The sequence below is a fragment of the Neoarius graeffei genome, chromosome 10 (assembly GCF_027579695.1).
Source record: "Neoarius graeffei isolate fNeoGra1 chromosome 10, fNeoGra1.pri, whole genome shotgun sequence".
In the NCBI taxonomy this organism is placed as follows: domain Eukaryota; kingdom Metazoa; phylum Chordata; class Actinopteri; order Siluriformes; family Ariidae; genus Neoarius; species Neoarius graeffei.
Window position 1 is genome coordinate 88,894,019 of NC_083578.1, and position 17,286 is coordinate 88,911,304.

At 40.5% G+C, this 17,286-nt stretch overlaps 1 protein-coding gene across 2 annotated transcripts; it reads left to right on the forward strand.

The window, feature by feature from the left end:
* The first annotated feature begins 877 nt into the window (after positions 1 to 877).
* plin3 (perilipin 3) lies at positions 878 to 16,346 on the forward strand. Of its 2 annotated transcripts, none has more exons than XM_060932561.1 (8): positions 878 to 957; positions 8,580 to 8,666; positions 9,841 to 10,036; positions 11,726 to 11,808; positions 12,341 to 12,572; positions 12,738 to 13,096; positions 14,645 to 14,863; positions 14,969 to 16,346. In XM_060932561.1, the coding sequence occupies exons 2-8, from the start codon at positions 8,601 to 8,603 to the stop codon at positions 15,080 to 15,082; spliced, it is 1,269 nt and encodes a 422-aa protein (XP_060788544.1). In that variant the 5' UTR covers positions 878 to 957; positions 8,580 to 8,600; the 3' UTR covers positions 15,083 to 16,346. The 2 variants fall into 2 exon arrangements, with proteins under 2 accessions (XP_060788544.1, XP_060788545.1); XM_060932562.1 differs by having other exon boundaries at positions 14,648 to 14,863.
* The last annotated feature ends 940 nt before the right edge of the window (positions 16,347 to 17,286 follow it).

Here is a 17,286-nt window from a genome sequence, read left to right on the forward strand (position 1 = left end):
TTACAATAATATACTTTATTTAGTTTATTACATGTACACTTTATTACACTTCATATTATTATTAATAATAATAATAATAATAATAATAATGGGTGGCATGGTGGTGTAGTAGTTAGTGCTGTTGCCTCACAGCAAGAAGGTCCGGGTTCGAGCCCCGTGGCCGGCGAGGGCCTTTCTGTGTGGAGTTTGCATGTTCTCCCCGTGTCCGCGTGGGTTTCCTCCGGGTGCTCCGGTTTCCCCCACAGTCCAAAGACATGCAGGTTAGGTTAACTGGTGACTCTAAATTGAGCGTAGGTGTGAATGTGAGTGTGAATGGTTGTCTGTGTCTATGTGTCAGCCCTGTGATGACCTGGTGACTTGTCCAGGGTGTACCCCGCCTTTCGCCCGTAGTCAGCTGGGATAGGCTCCAGCTTGCCTGCGACCCTGTAGAACAGGATAAAGCGGCTACGGATAATGAGATGAGATGAGATGAAAACACTCAAAATGGCATATAAATAAACCCAAAATAAAAACTAAAAGTATAATAAATAAATAAATAAAATATAACGTTAATACTCATAATAAATCCTGAGACTTGAACGTCAAAGGAAAATCATATTACATTTTATTAACCTGTCACAGCAAACTAAACAACATTTTTGTAGCTATAAATAAAAAATTAAAACTTTTTAAAGTTAGAATATCCTGAGATACACTGGAATGATGTCTATAAATATAGCTATGAAGTAGTGATATAATAATAATAATAATAATAATAATAATAATAAAAAGAGTTAAAATAACTGAATGAAGAACACATGAAGCTTTGAGCCGAGTTTGTTTCACCATACAGGAAGTGAAAGCTAATTGGTGGCTTGTGTGAAGCTCCGCCCCTTCTGGTCATGTCATGTCATGCTGTGAACTTTGTGGAGTTTCAGTGCTGTGGAGTGGGTCGGGGACAGCAGGACACACTGACAGGTCAGTGTCTTTCTCTCACACACACACAGAGAGAAGGAGATGTGAGTGTGAGGTCAGGGTTGCAAGTTTTTAGCATTTTTAATGAGTACCGAGTACTGTTAGCTGTTATTATTGTGTGAAAGTTGGAGTTTGTGTCCACAGGGTGGAGTCAGGAACTGGTCTGGGTTAGGAACTCATCCTGGCTGGAAAACACGTCTGATTTCTCTCTCACTCTCTGTCTGTCTGTGTCTCCGTCTGTCTCTCTCTCTCTCTGTCTGTGTGTGTCTGTCTGTCTGCCTCTCTCTCTGTCTCTCTGTGTGTCTCTGTCTGTCTGTCTCTCTCTGTCTGTGTGTGTGTGTCTCTCCGTCTGTCTGTCTCTCTCTCTTGCTGTGGTGTCTTTTCCTGTCACATCAAACTCACTGCTAAAAGCTGGAGTGGAGACAGACACGAGTGTGTGTGTGTGTGTGTTCTCACCACGTTTATCAGATCAGTTTTTCATTGCGACACGCTCTGGAGCTCAGGGTTAAAGGTGACGAGCAGCGTTTCTTCATCCTGTGCCTTTGCTTCTCCTCTCTGACTCAATTTACTGCACTTTCTTTCACCACAAGTAACTTTCTGGAAGCAGAACTTTATCCACACAGATATTCCCCTGATCTTCGACAGTGCCCAAGATTTATTTCATAACTCGGTTATTTTCAGTTCACAGTTTCCTCCATTACCCACAATCCCACTGATGGTGCTGATAGCAGTGCAGCCTTTGTGTGCTTTATATCGGTCTAAAGAGAGCGATGCGGCGGCGCTTCAGTCTGTCCTGCTCTCTCACCTCCTCATCTCCACTCAGCTCGGACAGATCAGATCAACTTCCAAGAGCCGAAACATCAAAGCTGCGTCTTTCATCGCGCTCATCGTCATCTCATAGATCGCTAACCACATCTAATGAGTCCTAGTTCATTCTGCGGCTTTGACTCCAGCGTTTTGCGGCAACGTCTCCCGTTTCTGTGCTCGGTTTCTCATGAATGTGGGAAAAGAAGCTCTTATTCTTTAATGAGCGAACACAAAACTCTGTTTTTATCTACTTCTTGTAACTGCGCTAGGAATAACAGCACCCCCTTGTGACATCAGAGTGAAAACGCAACACCTCCGTGAATAAAATTCAAATCAGCACCGAATCATGAAACATCACAAATATTAGAACATAAACAGATTTATTTACGTAGATGTGTTTCAGGGTGGAGGTCGTTTTCCTGCAACAAGCTGTGGAGGTGATTCAGCAGGGGAAAAAACATGAAATATTTTGTTTTAATTTAAAAAAAATGTAATTTTGAGTTTGTTGAAACTTGTATAGTAAGTTAGCACTAAGAGGTAATCAGTTAGCATTGCGCTAACTTACTGTATGAGTTTCAAGCCTGCGTACTACCTTTATAAAGGTAAAACAATTTTTTTTAAAGTGTGAGGTACTGAGGAACACTGGAGTATATATTCTCTAAAATTAGGTATTTTATAACAGCAACGGCTACAATTATCGACACTTGAACGATCTTTTGGCCGTTGCAAAAGTAGAAAAGACTTTCAATACTCAAACTTCCACTGGGAAAAAAAAAGTTGATTCCTGATTACTTAGCGTATCAGATCACATGACACCATTCCACAATTATCGACATCCAGATGATTATTTATTAAAATAATAATCGGTATGTGGTATTAAGTTAACAAAACATAGTTTTTATTTCAAATTTGTTTTCCATAGACTTATTTAGTACAAAATATATTTTATATAAATATATGGATGTCGGTGTTTATGTAAATAAGGAAGTAATTCTAATGTTTGTAAACAAATGAACTGATAATGTTTAACCTGCATCAGAAAATCTTTTTGTTCCACTTTCTACCCGCTTTCTAAATATTTTTGTAGATCACATTTTGTTCATCGTTCGTTGTTGTTTGTATTAATTTCTAGTTTTGTAGTTTACCAATAAATGTCAACAGGAAATCAACATTGTAACCACATGAACATCCAGGTCAAAGGTCGCATCTCATTCCTCGAACCAAAATATAAAATGTCTAGTGATATTGTAATATGTGGTCGATATTTACAACAAACTGCAAAAAAAAATATTTTTTTTCTGAATGGAATAGAAAAATCTGAATATTTCAAGCAGGCAATTTTTTATATGCTAGGAATTTAATTCTGGTCTAATTCTATTTATTGCAGTCAGATTCCAAATACTCTATAAACCAGGGGTGTTCAAATTGATCCATAAAGGGCCGTGTGGCTTCAGGTTTTCATTCCAGCCATGCAGCAGCACCCTGATTTGGCTTATTCAATCAACTGACACACCCACCCTTTAATCAAGGGTGGGTGTGGCTGCAAGTATTTGACTGTGTGAAGACAGTTCAGTTGATTGAATGAGCCAAGTCAGGTGTGCTGCTGCATGGCTGGAATGAAAACCTGCAGCCACACGGCCCTTTATGGATCAATTTGAACACCCCTGCTATAAACATTCCATTCTGTTATGGATCAGAAATTATAAATCACAGCACTTTTTTTTTTTTTTAAAGTACTTCATCAACTTCAACAATGTTACACAAAGATCGATCTATAACAGTTGTAAATGTCCCTTAATTCCACAGGGTGTTGATAATGGTGGACACTGGTGAAAGTGATCACTATTATCGACACCTCACGTGACTTCTCAAACGCATGTTTCAGTGAAAGAGTAAGAAACAAAGTAGGTTTCGATGAGGAGATCATGAAATATCAGTGAATTTGATCAGTAAAAACATGTCCGTGATCTTTCCACCATGCTTACCTGTGATGATAACGTCCAGGTTTTCTTCAAATTGCTGATTGTGCTGAAAAAAAATTCCATCTCAGGAAATGAGCTGCATCATCAGATGACAAGATCAAAGGGGGGGGGGCTTCCAGTTGATTTAATTAACCAATAATAACTGTTGGAACTGAAATTCACCTTTGTAAAAAAAATTTTTTTTTAAAAATTGGTAAATCTGAAAAGGTGTCGATAGTTGTAGCCGCCACGCTCTGTCTGTATATCTCTCATATATAATTTTTTTTTTAATTTTTTTTTTTTTTAGATTTTGTGATAGACCAACACAGAGTAGCACATAATTGTGAAGTGAAACGAAAATGATAAATGGTCTTCAAAATTTTAAGCAAATAAAAATCTGAAAAATGTGGTGTGCATTAGTATTCAGCCCCCCTGTACTCTGATACCTCTAAATACAATCCAGTGCAATCAATTGCCTTCAGAAGTCATCTAATTAGTTAATAGAGTCCTTCTGTGTGTAATTTACTCTCAGCATAAATACACTTGTTCTGTGAAGGCCTCAGTGGTTTGTTAGAGAACACTGAAGAACAAACAGCATCATGGAGACCAAAGAACTCACCAGACAGGTCAGGGATAAAGTTCTGGAGAAGTTTAAAGCAGGGTTAGGTTATAAAAAAATATCCCAAGCTCTGAACATCTCAAGAAGCACTGTTCAATCCATCATTCAAAAATGGAAAAAGTATGGCACAACTGCAAACCTACCAAGACATGGCCGTCCACCTAAACTGACAGAGCGAGCAAGGAGAGCACTGGTCAGAGAAGCAGCCAAGAGGCCCATGATCACTCTGGAGGAGCTGCAGAAATCCACAGCTCAGGTGGGAGAATCTGTGCACAGGACAACTATAAGTCGTACACTCCACAAATCTGGCCTTTTTGGAAGAGTGGCAAGAAGAAAGCCATTGTTGAAAGACAGGCACAAGAAGCCATGTAGGGGAGACAGCAAACATGTGGAAGAAGGTGCTTTGGTCAGATGAGACCAAAGTTGAACTTTTTGGCCTAAATGCAAAGCGCTATGTGTGGCGGAAAACTAACACTGCTCATCACCCTGCACACACCATCCCCACTGTGAAACATGGTGGTGGCAGCATCATGCTATGGGGATGCTTTTCTTCAGCAGGGACAGGGAAGCTGGTCAGAGTTGATGGGAAGATGGATGGAACTAAATACAGGGTAATCCTGGAAGAAAACCTGTTGGAGGCTGCAAAAGACTTGAGACTGGGAAGGAGATTCACCTTCCAGCAAGACAATGACCCTAAACATACAGCCAGAGCTACAATGGAATGGTTTAGATCAAAGAATATTCATGTGTTAGAATGGCCCAGTCAAAGTCCAGACCTAAATCCCATTGAGCATCTGTGGCAAGACTTGAAAATTGCTGTTCACAGACGCTCTCCATCCAATCTGGCTGAGCTTGAGCTATTTTGCAAAGAAGAATGGGCAAAAATTTCAGTGTCTAGATGTGCAAAGCTGGTAGAGACATACCACAAAAGACTTGCAGCTGTAATTGCAGCAAAAGGTGGCTCTACAAAGTATTGACGCAGGGGGGCTGAATACTAATGCACACCACATTTTTTCAGATTTTTATTTGTTTAAAATTTTGAAGACCATTTATCATTTTCATTTCACTTCACAATTATGTGCTACTCTGTGTTGGTCTATCACATAAAATCTCAATAAAAAACTTTTAAGTTCGTGGTTGTAAGGTGGAAAAATGTGAAAAAGTTGAAGGGGTATGAATACTTTTGCAAGTCACTGTATATGCGCGTGCATACAGTGGTGCTTGAAAGTTTGTGAACCCTTTAGAATTTTCTATATTTCTGCATAAATATGACCTAAAACATGAGCAGATTTTTGCACAAGTCTTAAAAGTAGATAAAGAGAACCCAGTTAAACAAATGAGACAAAAATATTATACTTGGTCATTTATTTATTGAGGAAAATGATCCAATATTACATATCTGTGAGTGGCAAAAGTATGTGAACCTCTAGGATTAGCAGTTAATTTGAAGGTGAAATTAGAGTCAGGTGTTTTCAATCAATGGGATGACAATCAGGTGTGAGTGGGCACCCTGTTTTATTTAAAGAACAGGGATCTATCAAAGTCTGATCTTCACAACACATGTTTGTGGAAGTGTATCATGGCATGAACAAAGGAGATTTCTGAGGACCTCAGAAAAAGCGTTGTTGATGCTCATCAGGCTGGAAAAGGTTACAAAACCATCTCTAAAGAGTTTGGACTCCACCAATCCACAGACAGATTGTGTACAAATGGAGGAATTTCAAGACCATTGTTACCCTCCCCAGGAGTGGTCGACCAACAAAGATCACTCCAAGAGCAAGGCGTGTAATAGTCGGCCAGGTCACAAAGGATCCCAGGGTAACTTCTAAGCAACTGAAGGCCTCTCTCACATTGGCTAATGTTAAATGTTCATGAGTCCACCATCAGGAGAACACTGAACAACAATGGTGTGCATGGCAGGGTTGCAAGGAGAAAGCCACTGCTCTCCAAAAAGAACATTGCTGCTTGTCTGCAGTTTGCTAAAGATCACATGGACAAGCCAGAAGGCTATTGGAAAAAGGTTTTGTGGATGGATGAGACCAAAATAGAACTTTTTGGTTTAAATGAGAAGCGTTATGTTTGGAGAAAGGAAAACACTGCATTTCAGCATAAGAACCTTATCCCATCTGTGAAACATGGTGGTGGTAGTATCATGGTTTGGGCCTGTTTTGCTGCATCTGGGCCAGGACGGCTTGCCATCATTGATGGAACAATGAATTCTGAATTATACCAGCGAATTCTAAAGGAAAATGTCAGCACATCTGTCTATGAACTGAATCTCAAGAGAAGGTGGGTCATGCACCAAGACAACGACCCTAAGCACACAAGTCGTTCTACCAAAGAATGGTTAAAGAAGAATAAAGTTAATGTTTTGGAATGGCCAAGTCAAAGTCCTGACCTTAATCCAATGGAAATGTTGTGGAAGGACCTGAAGCGAGCAGTTCATGTGCGGAAACCCACCAACATCCCAGAGTTGAAGCTGTTCTGTACGGAGGAACGGGCTAAAATTCCTCCAAGCCGGTGTGCAGGACTGATCAATAGTTACCGGAAACATTTAATTGCAGTTATTGCTGCACAAGGGGGTCACACCAGATACTGAAAGCAAATAATAATTTTGTCTCCTTTGTTTAACTGGGTTCTCTTTATCTACTTTTAGGACTTGTATGAAAATCTGATGATGTTTTAGGTCAGTCGCTGCCTGAAAGTGGAACTCCTGATGGATTTATGAGCAAAATAATTCCAAAGGCACAAAATCCCCCTGAATTGAATAATATTACAGCACCATTAATAATGAACCATCAAATTGTCATGTGTTTTTTCACCTCAATAAACCACTGCATTGTTTTGTGACACTGAGATCAATAATGAGTTACGCATCACAGTTATGATACATATTTGTTCCTTTCTTTGACGCCGCATACCATGCGCAATGTTTCACGACATCATTTTGATGGAAAGCTCATTAAAATTCATCACTTTCACCAACCTGAACCCTGTCCCTTACCTTATTGTTATATACATGTCCTCCAAGATGGGCTTACAAAACAGCGTGGTGAAACATGAAGGCATTCACCAGCCAATCAGGTTGCTCTTTCCTCCTGAATATTAATTAGTTTTCCCGGGCCATCTGCAAAAAGGAAATTTGCATCCAGGGAACAGCGCTGATCAACACTGTCCTAAAACATACTGTACACTAAGAATGTATAAACACACTCTTTTCTTTCAGGGCTGAATTTTTTTTTTTTTAATTCATAGTTCATAAAGTTCATAAACATCACCTCTCCCGGGAGAGAGAGTGTTCGATGTGATGCTCGCGCTACTATTTCGTGTTGATCTTTCCTAAAACAGTGAGCGAGTGCTTTTAAAAAAAACTGCATGTGTTTATTAGAAATCAGTCGCAGCATGAATGAGTTCTGATGAATCCTGGACTCTGATTGGTCACAAGGTGTTAATTAATTTTCTATAACAGCAGCTCTGATAGTAGCAAAGGTTTATATGAATGTTCAAGAGCTTAACATCATAATGCTACGGTATTCAGAAGTTGATAGGAGTAGTCTGTTTTAAGATAAATATTTATTATACCCCCACTCGGGGGGGGGGGGGGGGGGTATATGGTTTGTTTGTTTGTTTTTAAACCTCTGTCCTTCCGTCTATATCTCTGTCTGTCTGAAACATCCTTTTTCTCAGCAACCACAAATCATAGCTATTTGGTACTTGGTACCAAACTTCAGCTTGTGGTTCTATACCATGTCTACCGTTTTCAGGTCTATCACACATCAACTTCCTGTTTACCAACTGAGTGTATTTATGAAACATATAGCGTGAATTTACAAAATTTTCCTAACACTTTTCTCAGCAATTACAAAACACAACTGCTTGATATTTGGTACAAAGCTTCAGCTTGGGGTTCTATACTGTGTATACCGTTTTCAGGTCTGTCACACATCAACTTCCTGTTTACCGACTGAATGTATGTACGAAACCTATAGCGTGGATTTTGATGCTATTCCAAAATGACCATTTACCCAGATGCTATTTGAAATCCCTGGGGAGAGACACTGCTCTTTACTTACTTGTTTCTGGGTTAATTATTTGTTGAAGTCATCATTCTTAATAAGTGTCCTATTCCTTTGATTGCTTGCATTCTGATATAAGCGAGAGCGGGGGGGATACGCAAGTGAGCAGTAGCTCATAGTTGATCTTGTTTATATCACTCATTAAATTATATTTAATTGCAGGACAAATTTTGTGACGTCATCATGGCTGAGAATGGAAAACCCACTGAGCTGGACACAGAAATGCCTTCAGCACCACAGGAAACGCAGGTGAGGCCAAATGAAAAAAACCAAAAACAAAATATACAGAGCTTTCAGGACTTCAGAGACGGATTAGTTCTCGTCTCTTGACTGAGAGGGAAGGTTCTGGAAGAAAGGCAATGGGTGAAAGGGTTAGGATGAGGATGCGTTCTTTCTCTTCCTGTTTGAGGAAAGGTGATCTAGAGAGTGATGCTGAGCTAAACATGCTGTAGTCAGCTACGAGTCAAACCATCATGTGGTGTAACCTTTCTGTTTCACTCACACCATGTAGGGGAGAGCGGGGAAACTTGGGACACGTTTTCAGCTGATGTAGATTGTGTGAAATTCTTTGCAGGTCGCGTCACATTCAGATTACATTAGAGAGGATTTACTGTCCTCTCTTAGTACAACATTAGCTTCTCAGCTGGTCACAGATACTGACCTTCAGGACTCCCTTTTTCTGAGGGGAGACATGAGATGTTATTTTGGGAGACTTGGGACACAAAATAAAATGCCTAGCTTAATCCTACATGTTTAATTTTTTTATTATCTTGTAAATGTGTCCCATATGAACTGTATGAACACACAATGCTGGTACAGCAATAGAAAAATATCACTTTACCCAAAACCTGACTCGATAAAACCGCTCCATTCTCAAAAAGGAATGAAATAAGATTCATCCTTGTGCAATGCAGGGACACACCCACATTTTTAACAAAACATATTTTTAAACAATTTTATATTTGAAAACCACAAGAATAAGCCTGGAACATGATGAACTGTCCCAACTCTTCCTATCAGGACGTTTTGGAAAAAAAAAATTTTTTCCCCCAGAATTGTAATAAAGTTTAATAAATAATACAATATCTTGTAACTCTGGGATACAAACTTTAATTCCTAGCAAATCCCCAATTCGCCAGTGTACATTACACCATAGAATGGAGGTGAAGGCGAAGGAGAAAATACTTTTAAGTTTTGGTTGATAAAATATTTATCTACACAAACCTTACTGCATTGTCCAGCTTTGGCTCCAAAGGAAGTCGGTTATTCTCAGGGCCAACATCGAACTTCTGATGGAATCTAAAACCTGATTGGTTGAAATTAATTTATAGGAAGACAAACCGTCCCATGTCTCCCCCGCCCCAAATCTCCCTGCTCTCCCCAAAGATAATTTGGCTTTGTGTGTGTGTGTGTGTGTGTTCAGACTGTGATATCTCGAGTGAGTAACCTGCCCCTGGTGAGCTCAGCGTGTGACGCCGTGTCCAGTGCGTACACCAACACGAAGGAAAGCATCCCGGTGCTCAAAGGTGTGATGGACGTGGCTGAGAGCGGAGTTCGGACCCTGAGCAGCGCCGCCAGCTCAGGAACAAAACCTATACTGGATAAACTTGAGCCACAAAGTTAGAAACTCTCACTCACACACACACACACACACACACACACACACACACACACACACACCCCAAAAGTCTCCAGAAGTTCACCATTCAAACTACTCCTGATACTGGAGACTCCTTCTGTAAATGTTCGATCAGAAAATAAACTTTATATAATAATACGTTGTGTACACACACACTCTACAGGAAAAATTGACTTGAATGATCGCAGAAAAAAGTTACAGAATCTTATTGCATAAATAATTTTCCTTCTCACCTCAATGATTTTTCTTTTGGTAAAAAAAAGCACTTTTTAAACGTGATGCTTATTATTAATCAAATATAATTCAGATCCGGGCGGCACGGTGGTGTAGTGGTTAGCGCTGTCGCCTCACAGCAAGAAGGTCCTGGGTTCGAGCCCCGGGGCCGGCGAGGGCCTTTCTGTGTGGAGTTTGCATGTTCTCCCCGTGTCCGCGTGGGTTTCCTCCGGGTGCTCCGGTTTCCCCCACAGTCCAAAGACATGCAGGTTAGGTTAACTGGTGACTCTAAATTGAGCGTAGGTGTGAATGTGAGTGTGAATGGTTGTCTGTGTCTATGTGTCAGCCCTGTGATGACCTGGCGACTTGTCCAGGGTGTACCCCGCCTTTCGCCCGTAGTCAGCTGGGATAGGCTCCAGCTTGCCTGCGACCCTGTAGAAGGATAAAGCGGCTAGAGATAATGAGATGAGATGAGATAATTCAGATCCAGATCTGGGAATTCACCACTGTGGTGAAAATACTGAGTATCCATAAATAATATGGTAATATATAGATTTAGGCCCTGCCTTAAAGCGGAGCTCCCATCTGTTTCTGGTTTGTAGAATTTTCTTATAGCAGCCTCTTTTGTTTTATTTCTTTACCGGCTATAACAGTGGCCACTAGGCGGCGTGTGGGACTGGTAATTACTAACAGTGGCCACTAGGCGGCGTGTGGGACTGGCAGTTACTAACACTGGCCACTAGGCGGCGTGTGGGACTGGCAGTTACTAACAGTGGCCACTAGGCGGTGTGTAGGACTAGTAGTTACTAACAGTGGCCACTAGGCGGCGTGTGGGACTGGTAATTACTAACAGTGGCCACTAGGCGGCGTGTGGGACTGGTAGTTACTAACAGTGGCCACTAGGCGGCGTGTGGGACTGGCAGTTACTAACAGTGGCCACTAGGCGGCGTGTGGGACTGGCAATTACTAACAGTGGCCACTAGGCGGCGTGTAGGACTGTAGTTACTAACAGTGGCCACTAAGCGGCGTGTAGGACTGTAGTTACTAACAGTGGCCACTAGGCGGCGTGTGGGACTGGTAATTACTAACAGTGGCCACTAGGCGGCGTGTAGGACTGGTAATTACTATAACACTGGTATGGTGGAGGCACAGGGCCGAAAGCATCAGAAAACAGCTCGACGGGTTTCTTTATGTATCCCCACTCTATGCCTGTGGGGCACCGCTTCGCTATTAATATACATTTCTGTTGTGTCGTTGTTGTGTGTGTGTGTTTTTTTAATGGCAAAAAGAATAAATCTCTCACCTCAGTAACGTCTGTTAGACATACTGTATGCCAAGTTATGTTCGACTAAAATTTCATGAATGCAGCTGGTATTTTAAATATTTCTTGCTTTACACTCGATAGGATCTGGACATAAACCTGGTTAATTTCTTTCTTTCTTGATGGACTTTGCAGTTGCCGTGGTGAGCGAGTACGCCATGAAAGGGCTGGACAAGATGGAGGAAAAACTTCCTGTCTTACACCAGCCAGCGGACAGGGTAACACCACTCTCAGATCAATAACGAACATGATGGAGGGAGCGGAAAAAACATTCACACTGTGGGAGTGATTTATTCTCATCGTCCGTGTGTTCTGATTTAGGTTTCGTATTTAAGGGCAAGTAGAGTTTAAATAAAGTGTAATAATTTGCGATGAAACAACAACATAATCATGAGGAGAAGAAGAGGAAGGAGGAGGAAGAAGGAGCAGGAGAAGAGGAAGTAGAAAGAGAAGAAGAAAAGGGAGGAGAAGAAGAAGAAAGAGAGGAAGGAGAAGCAGGAGAAGAAGAGGAAGTAGAAAGAGTAGGAGAAGAAGGATGATAATAATAAGCCTGTAGAGCATTCCTGGACTTTTTAAATAAAAGGCAGAAAATAAAAGATGAAAATGAAAATATAAATGATGGAAATGGATCACTGTTTCTTGTACAGATTAATAATAAATAAATCTAAAGTTATTTTTATACACTTCAAGATCACTGTGGTAATGTCAGCTCGAAGCACCCTCATCATCTTTGTGTGTGTGTGTTGGCAGCTGGTGTCTGAGACAGTAGGAAAGGTGTATGAGTGTGTGTCAGGAGCGAAGGACATGGTGGTGGGGGCGATGATGGGCGGAGTGGAGAAAACCCGCACGGCCCTCAGCGGGAGTATTAACACCGTCATGGAGTCCCGCGTGGGGCAGATGGTCAGCAGTGGAGTGGGTTTGGTTCTGAACCGATCGGATGACTGCGTGGAGCAGAAACTCCCTCTCACTGAGACAGAACTGGGTGAGTGCTGAGATTAAACATCAGATTATACACAGTGTCGTTCATAAATTAATTAAAAATTATGATCAGTGTGGCGTAAGAGGAATAAAACACCTCAAGACGTGCTGTTCCAGGAAAACAATCAACGTCATTTTCATCCCTGATTAATTTCCTCTTTCTCTTCAGCCGCAGTCGCAGAGCCTCTACCGAAAGACGAGGACAAAACCTCACTGAGTGACGAAAGCGTGGCTTCCCAAAGCTCCGCTCCCAGCTACTTTGTGCGCCTGGGGAAACTCTCAGCCCAGGTTCAAGAGCGAGCGCTGGAGCTGTCCCTCATTAAGGCCAGCGCTGCTCGGGATGCCACTCACAAAGCTGTGTCCCAAATCACCAGCACACTGGACCTGCTGGAGAACCTGAGAGGATCCAACACACTGGTGGAAGCACCGGAGCAACTCCTCAAGAGGTGGAGGGAGTGGAGACAGGAGGGGGTGGGGCAGGAGCAGGGAGCAGAAAACACAGAGGAGGATGACAAAGAGAACAGAGAGGTGAACAGAGAGACGACACTTCAGTGTTCTAACCATCGAACACACACCTTTCAGTCCAGCACACATCTCTAACCCTGTGTCTGAAATCGCTCCCTACTCACTATATAGTGAGGACACCATTTTGTAGTGCTGTCAGAAACCTTAGTGAGGATTATTTACACCCTATATAGTGCACTCAAAGTATCCCACAATGCATCACGAAAAGTAGCGTACCGATGGTCACTAACCAAAGCAATATAGCCCATCATGCATTGCGGTCATGTTGAAAGAAATCAAATTAAGTCTCAAATTTGATTTAATAAAAGGCAGCAGCAAAGAAGAAAGTATTCAGCCTTGATTTAAAAAAACTGAAAGCTGCAGGTACTTTGTATTGATTAATGTGGGAAATACGCTCAGTATAATATGGATTTATAACAAAAACACACGCATGTTGTAGCGGTTCGGATGGGTGGGTGGAGCACAGAAGGACGGCAGGCCAGAACGGAGTTCACAAAACCCATTTATTTTAGCTTTTCAGCCTTAACTATATATACACACACACACTCCAGTCGTCTGGTTGGGGAGAGAGCCCACTCTGCTCTCGCTCTCTTCCTTAAATAGGGCGCAGTCACTGGGGAAGACACACAAACACATTAATCAACCTCAGGTGCAGTGATTCTGCCACTTACCTTCCCCGACTCCGCCCTCCGGTCACAGACCGACGCTTGGCCACGCCCCTGCTGCCACACATGTATTTATTATTTTGAAAACTCACCAGCCGACTGATCTGGCATGTTTTAATTGTGCGACAGTAATGACGTAAATACCAGCGTGACGGACTAGTGTCCGAAAGTTTTATCATTTTACCAATGAGCTCACTATATAGTCCTCTTTTTAGTAATTCCCTATATAGGGAGTAGTGAACAAGTGAGCAATTTTGGACACAGGGTAAGTCTGCTTACACCTGGATGTTTTGTGTTTAAAAACAGAATGACATTGAATTTTATTTGCATCCGCAGTGACAGTTTGATGGATGAAATATGTTGTCCAAGAAACATCTGGAATATCCTTTAAAAAATGCAGAATTGCTAAAACAATCAGTCTTTGAATTCTTAACTAATTACAATTTATTAAATATAGTCGAGTGTCTTTTGTATTTTCTTTAGAAAGATTAAAATCAAACAAATATTACAAGATTGTTAAACTTACTTTGAGACATTTCTCTTACCATTTGCAAGCTTGAAATAGTTTTGTTCTGTTTGCAGATATATATATATATATATATATATATATATATATATAAAGGAAAAGTGTTTTGTTTTTTTTCTAGAAATTATAACTATTAATGTTATGAGTGAGTAATAATTATAATCTCACGATACAAAATATTAGATAAATTTGCCCATTTTCAAGATATTTTCTCTTGCTAAGATATTTTTTTACAGGATATTATTTACTTTATATTTGATTTATTCATAATTCAGTAGACGCCTTCATTTATGCTGGGTGTACAAACTTTTGCACCCAACAGTACACTATACTCATTCTTGTGTGTATGTTTTCCTGCAGCAGCTGGAATGGCGAGCTCTGTCCATGGTCCGTGCTCTGAGCGAGCAGTTGCGTGTGGCGTGTTCAGGTGTCGTGTCCAGTGTTCAGGGTCTCCCCAGCACCGTACAGGAGCAGCTGCTGAACGCACGACGCTCAGCCGAAGAGCTGCACTCGTCCCTCGGCAAAACCAAGATGCTCACACCGGTGCTGCTCCAACAGAGTCGAAACCAGCTCACACAGGTACAGAGAGAGAGAAAATCGTTGCGGACCCTAAATTATTACATTATTCATAAATAATGTTTTGTGTCGGTGTGTAACAGACAGTTTATCCCCATTTTCCACCAGGTGAGACAGTCCCTGGATGGAGTGATGGAGTATCTCCTGAATAACACTCCCCTGAACTGGTTAGTTGGGCCATTCTCACCCCAGCTGACGGAGAAACCACCGAACACAGAGTAGAGCTTTGAGAAAATAAAACATTAAAATGTGCCTTAAATTTATAGTGTGTAAACTCTTTTACCTGCAACATGACCACAGGATAATCAATACAACATTTCCTGTTAAAATCACTCATGAATCATTCGGCCTTACCACTGACGAGTAAATTATTGCATCAACTTATAGCAGGCTTAAGCATAGAAGTATCAGTGAATCATTTGGTAGAACCACTGTGAATCATTTGGCTTTACCAAGGTCAAGACTTTTCCACTGTCCTTTCAACCATATTTCATTAGCGAATCATTTGGCTTTCCTATCAAATCACTAGTGAACCATTGGGGTTTATAACAGAAATCATTAGTGAATCATTTGGCTTTAACACACATGAATCATTTGGCTTTACTATCAAATCACTTGTGAATCATTTGGCTTTGCCACAGAAATCATTAGTGAATCATTTGGCTTTAACACATAAATCACACATGAATCGTTTGGCTTGACTATCAAATCAGAGGTCAACAATTTGGCTTCGCCACAGAAATCACTCATGAATCATTTGGCTTTAACACAAATCACACGTGAATCATTTGGCTTTACTATCAAATCACTAGTGAGCCATTTGGCATTACTGTAAAATTATGAGTGAATTATCATCTGGCCTTATCAGTTCATCATCTGGCCTGATGATAGAAATCCCTTGTGAAACATTTGGTCTTACCATTAAAAAAAACATTGTTTGTATTATATAAATAATTAGTGGATTATTTGGCTCTACTATAGAAACAGTTATTGACTTTTTTTTTCTTCATTTATTGAATCAGAAGTGAATCGTTTGCTGCTCGCAAAGGAATCCTATGAGAATGGTTTGATTTTATTGCAATAATTGCTAGTAAATTTTATCAATCCCCAATGACTCATCCAGCATGACCATGGAATCACTAGTGAATCATTTTGTTTTATAATAGAATCATGAGTGAATCATTATCATTTTGGTGTCAACATTTCTCGTGCACTTTGGAGGAAGCCATGTGCATTTCAGCTTCAGTAAATACACAGATAATGCAGGTGGCTGAATACCAAACTTGGGATTTTAAATGTTTAACCCCCTTTTTTTTTTTAAAGTGAGGATCACCGGAGTTATTCATGGATGTGTTTTTCCAGTGTATTCTAACGTAATTTTAGCAGTGCAGAGTTGCTCAGCAGCAATTTACTCTCATTCAGCAATAAACTCTATCTGTGAAAAACATTGTTCTACAGTAATTAAAGTCATTATTATAACTGTGAAGCTTGTGTTTCATGTGTGAGCTGGAAAAATGTCATTCATATCAACAAAATAGTGTTGTAGAGACAATAACATAGCAAACTGCATTTCATTTCTAAGATTATTCTTAGTTATCTAAAAGTGGATTTTAATTTCCTTTTTCCTCTGAAAAATAAAGCTGTAAAATCATTGCTTAATTTAATAATACTTGATTTCTAACAATTTATTTTCATGCACAAAATATTGCACAGAAATAAACCACAAACTTTTACAAGAGAAAGAATAAAACAAAATATTCAGTGTTCAGGGAAAGGAAATATCCATGAAGGTAAATGAATTAATTTTTTTTAATCATTAGGAAAAAAAGATTTAAAAGTGAGAAATGGATTAAGGAAAACAAGTAGAAATATAGCTGCAAGCAGCAATGTGGGGGTCTAGCAGAAACGGCAGCGTCCGCAATAGTCTTCAGATGCAACACTGACTGCATGTTACATGACAAACAACCAAAGATTCACAGAGATGTGAACTTATCTCCTGCCTGGGGGCTTTTGGGTAAATGCTTTAAAAATTGACACTGTGACAATTAATACCTTTTGTGAGGATTGGTCTGAGGATCAGCTGTTACCAATTTCATAAGAAAATGTGTGACCTGTGTGACCTATAAAATATGGTCTTATAACATAATGTTAAAATGAAATGTGAAAACGGTTATAAGCAGAGATTGTGGGGAATGGCCGAAAGACCATCTATGACAATTTTCATTAATATTGGGCAAAATTTGTGACCTGTAAAAAAAAAGCCGTTTTCACAAATTATAGCGCCCTCCAGAGGTCAAAGGTCACCAGATTTGTTGAGCCCCACTAGGATGTGGACCCAAGTCAATATACCACGTTTGAAGTTGGTACATCAAAGCGTTCCTGAGATATGACCTCACATCCTGTTTGGCGGCTTTGCCGCCAATTTC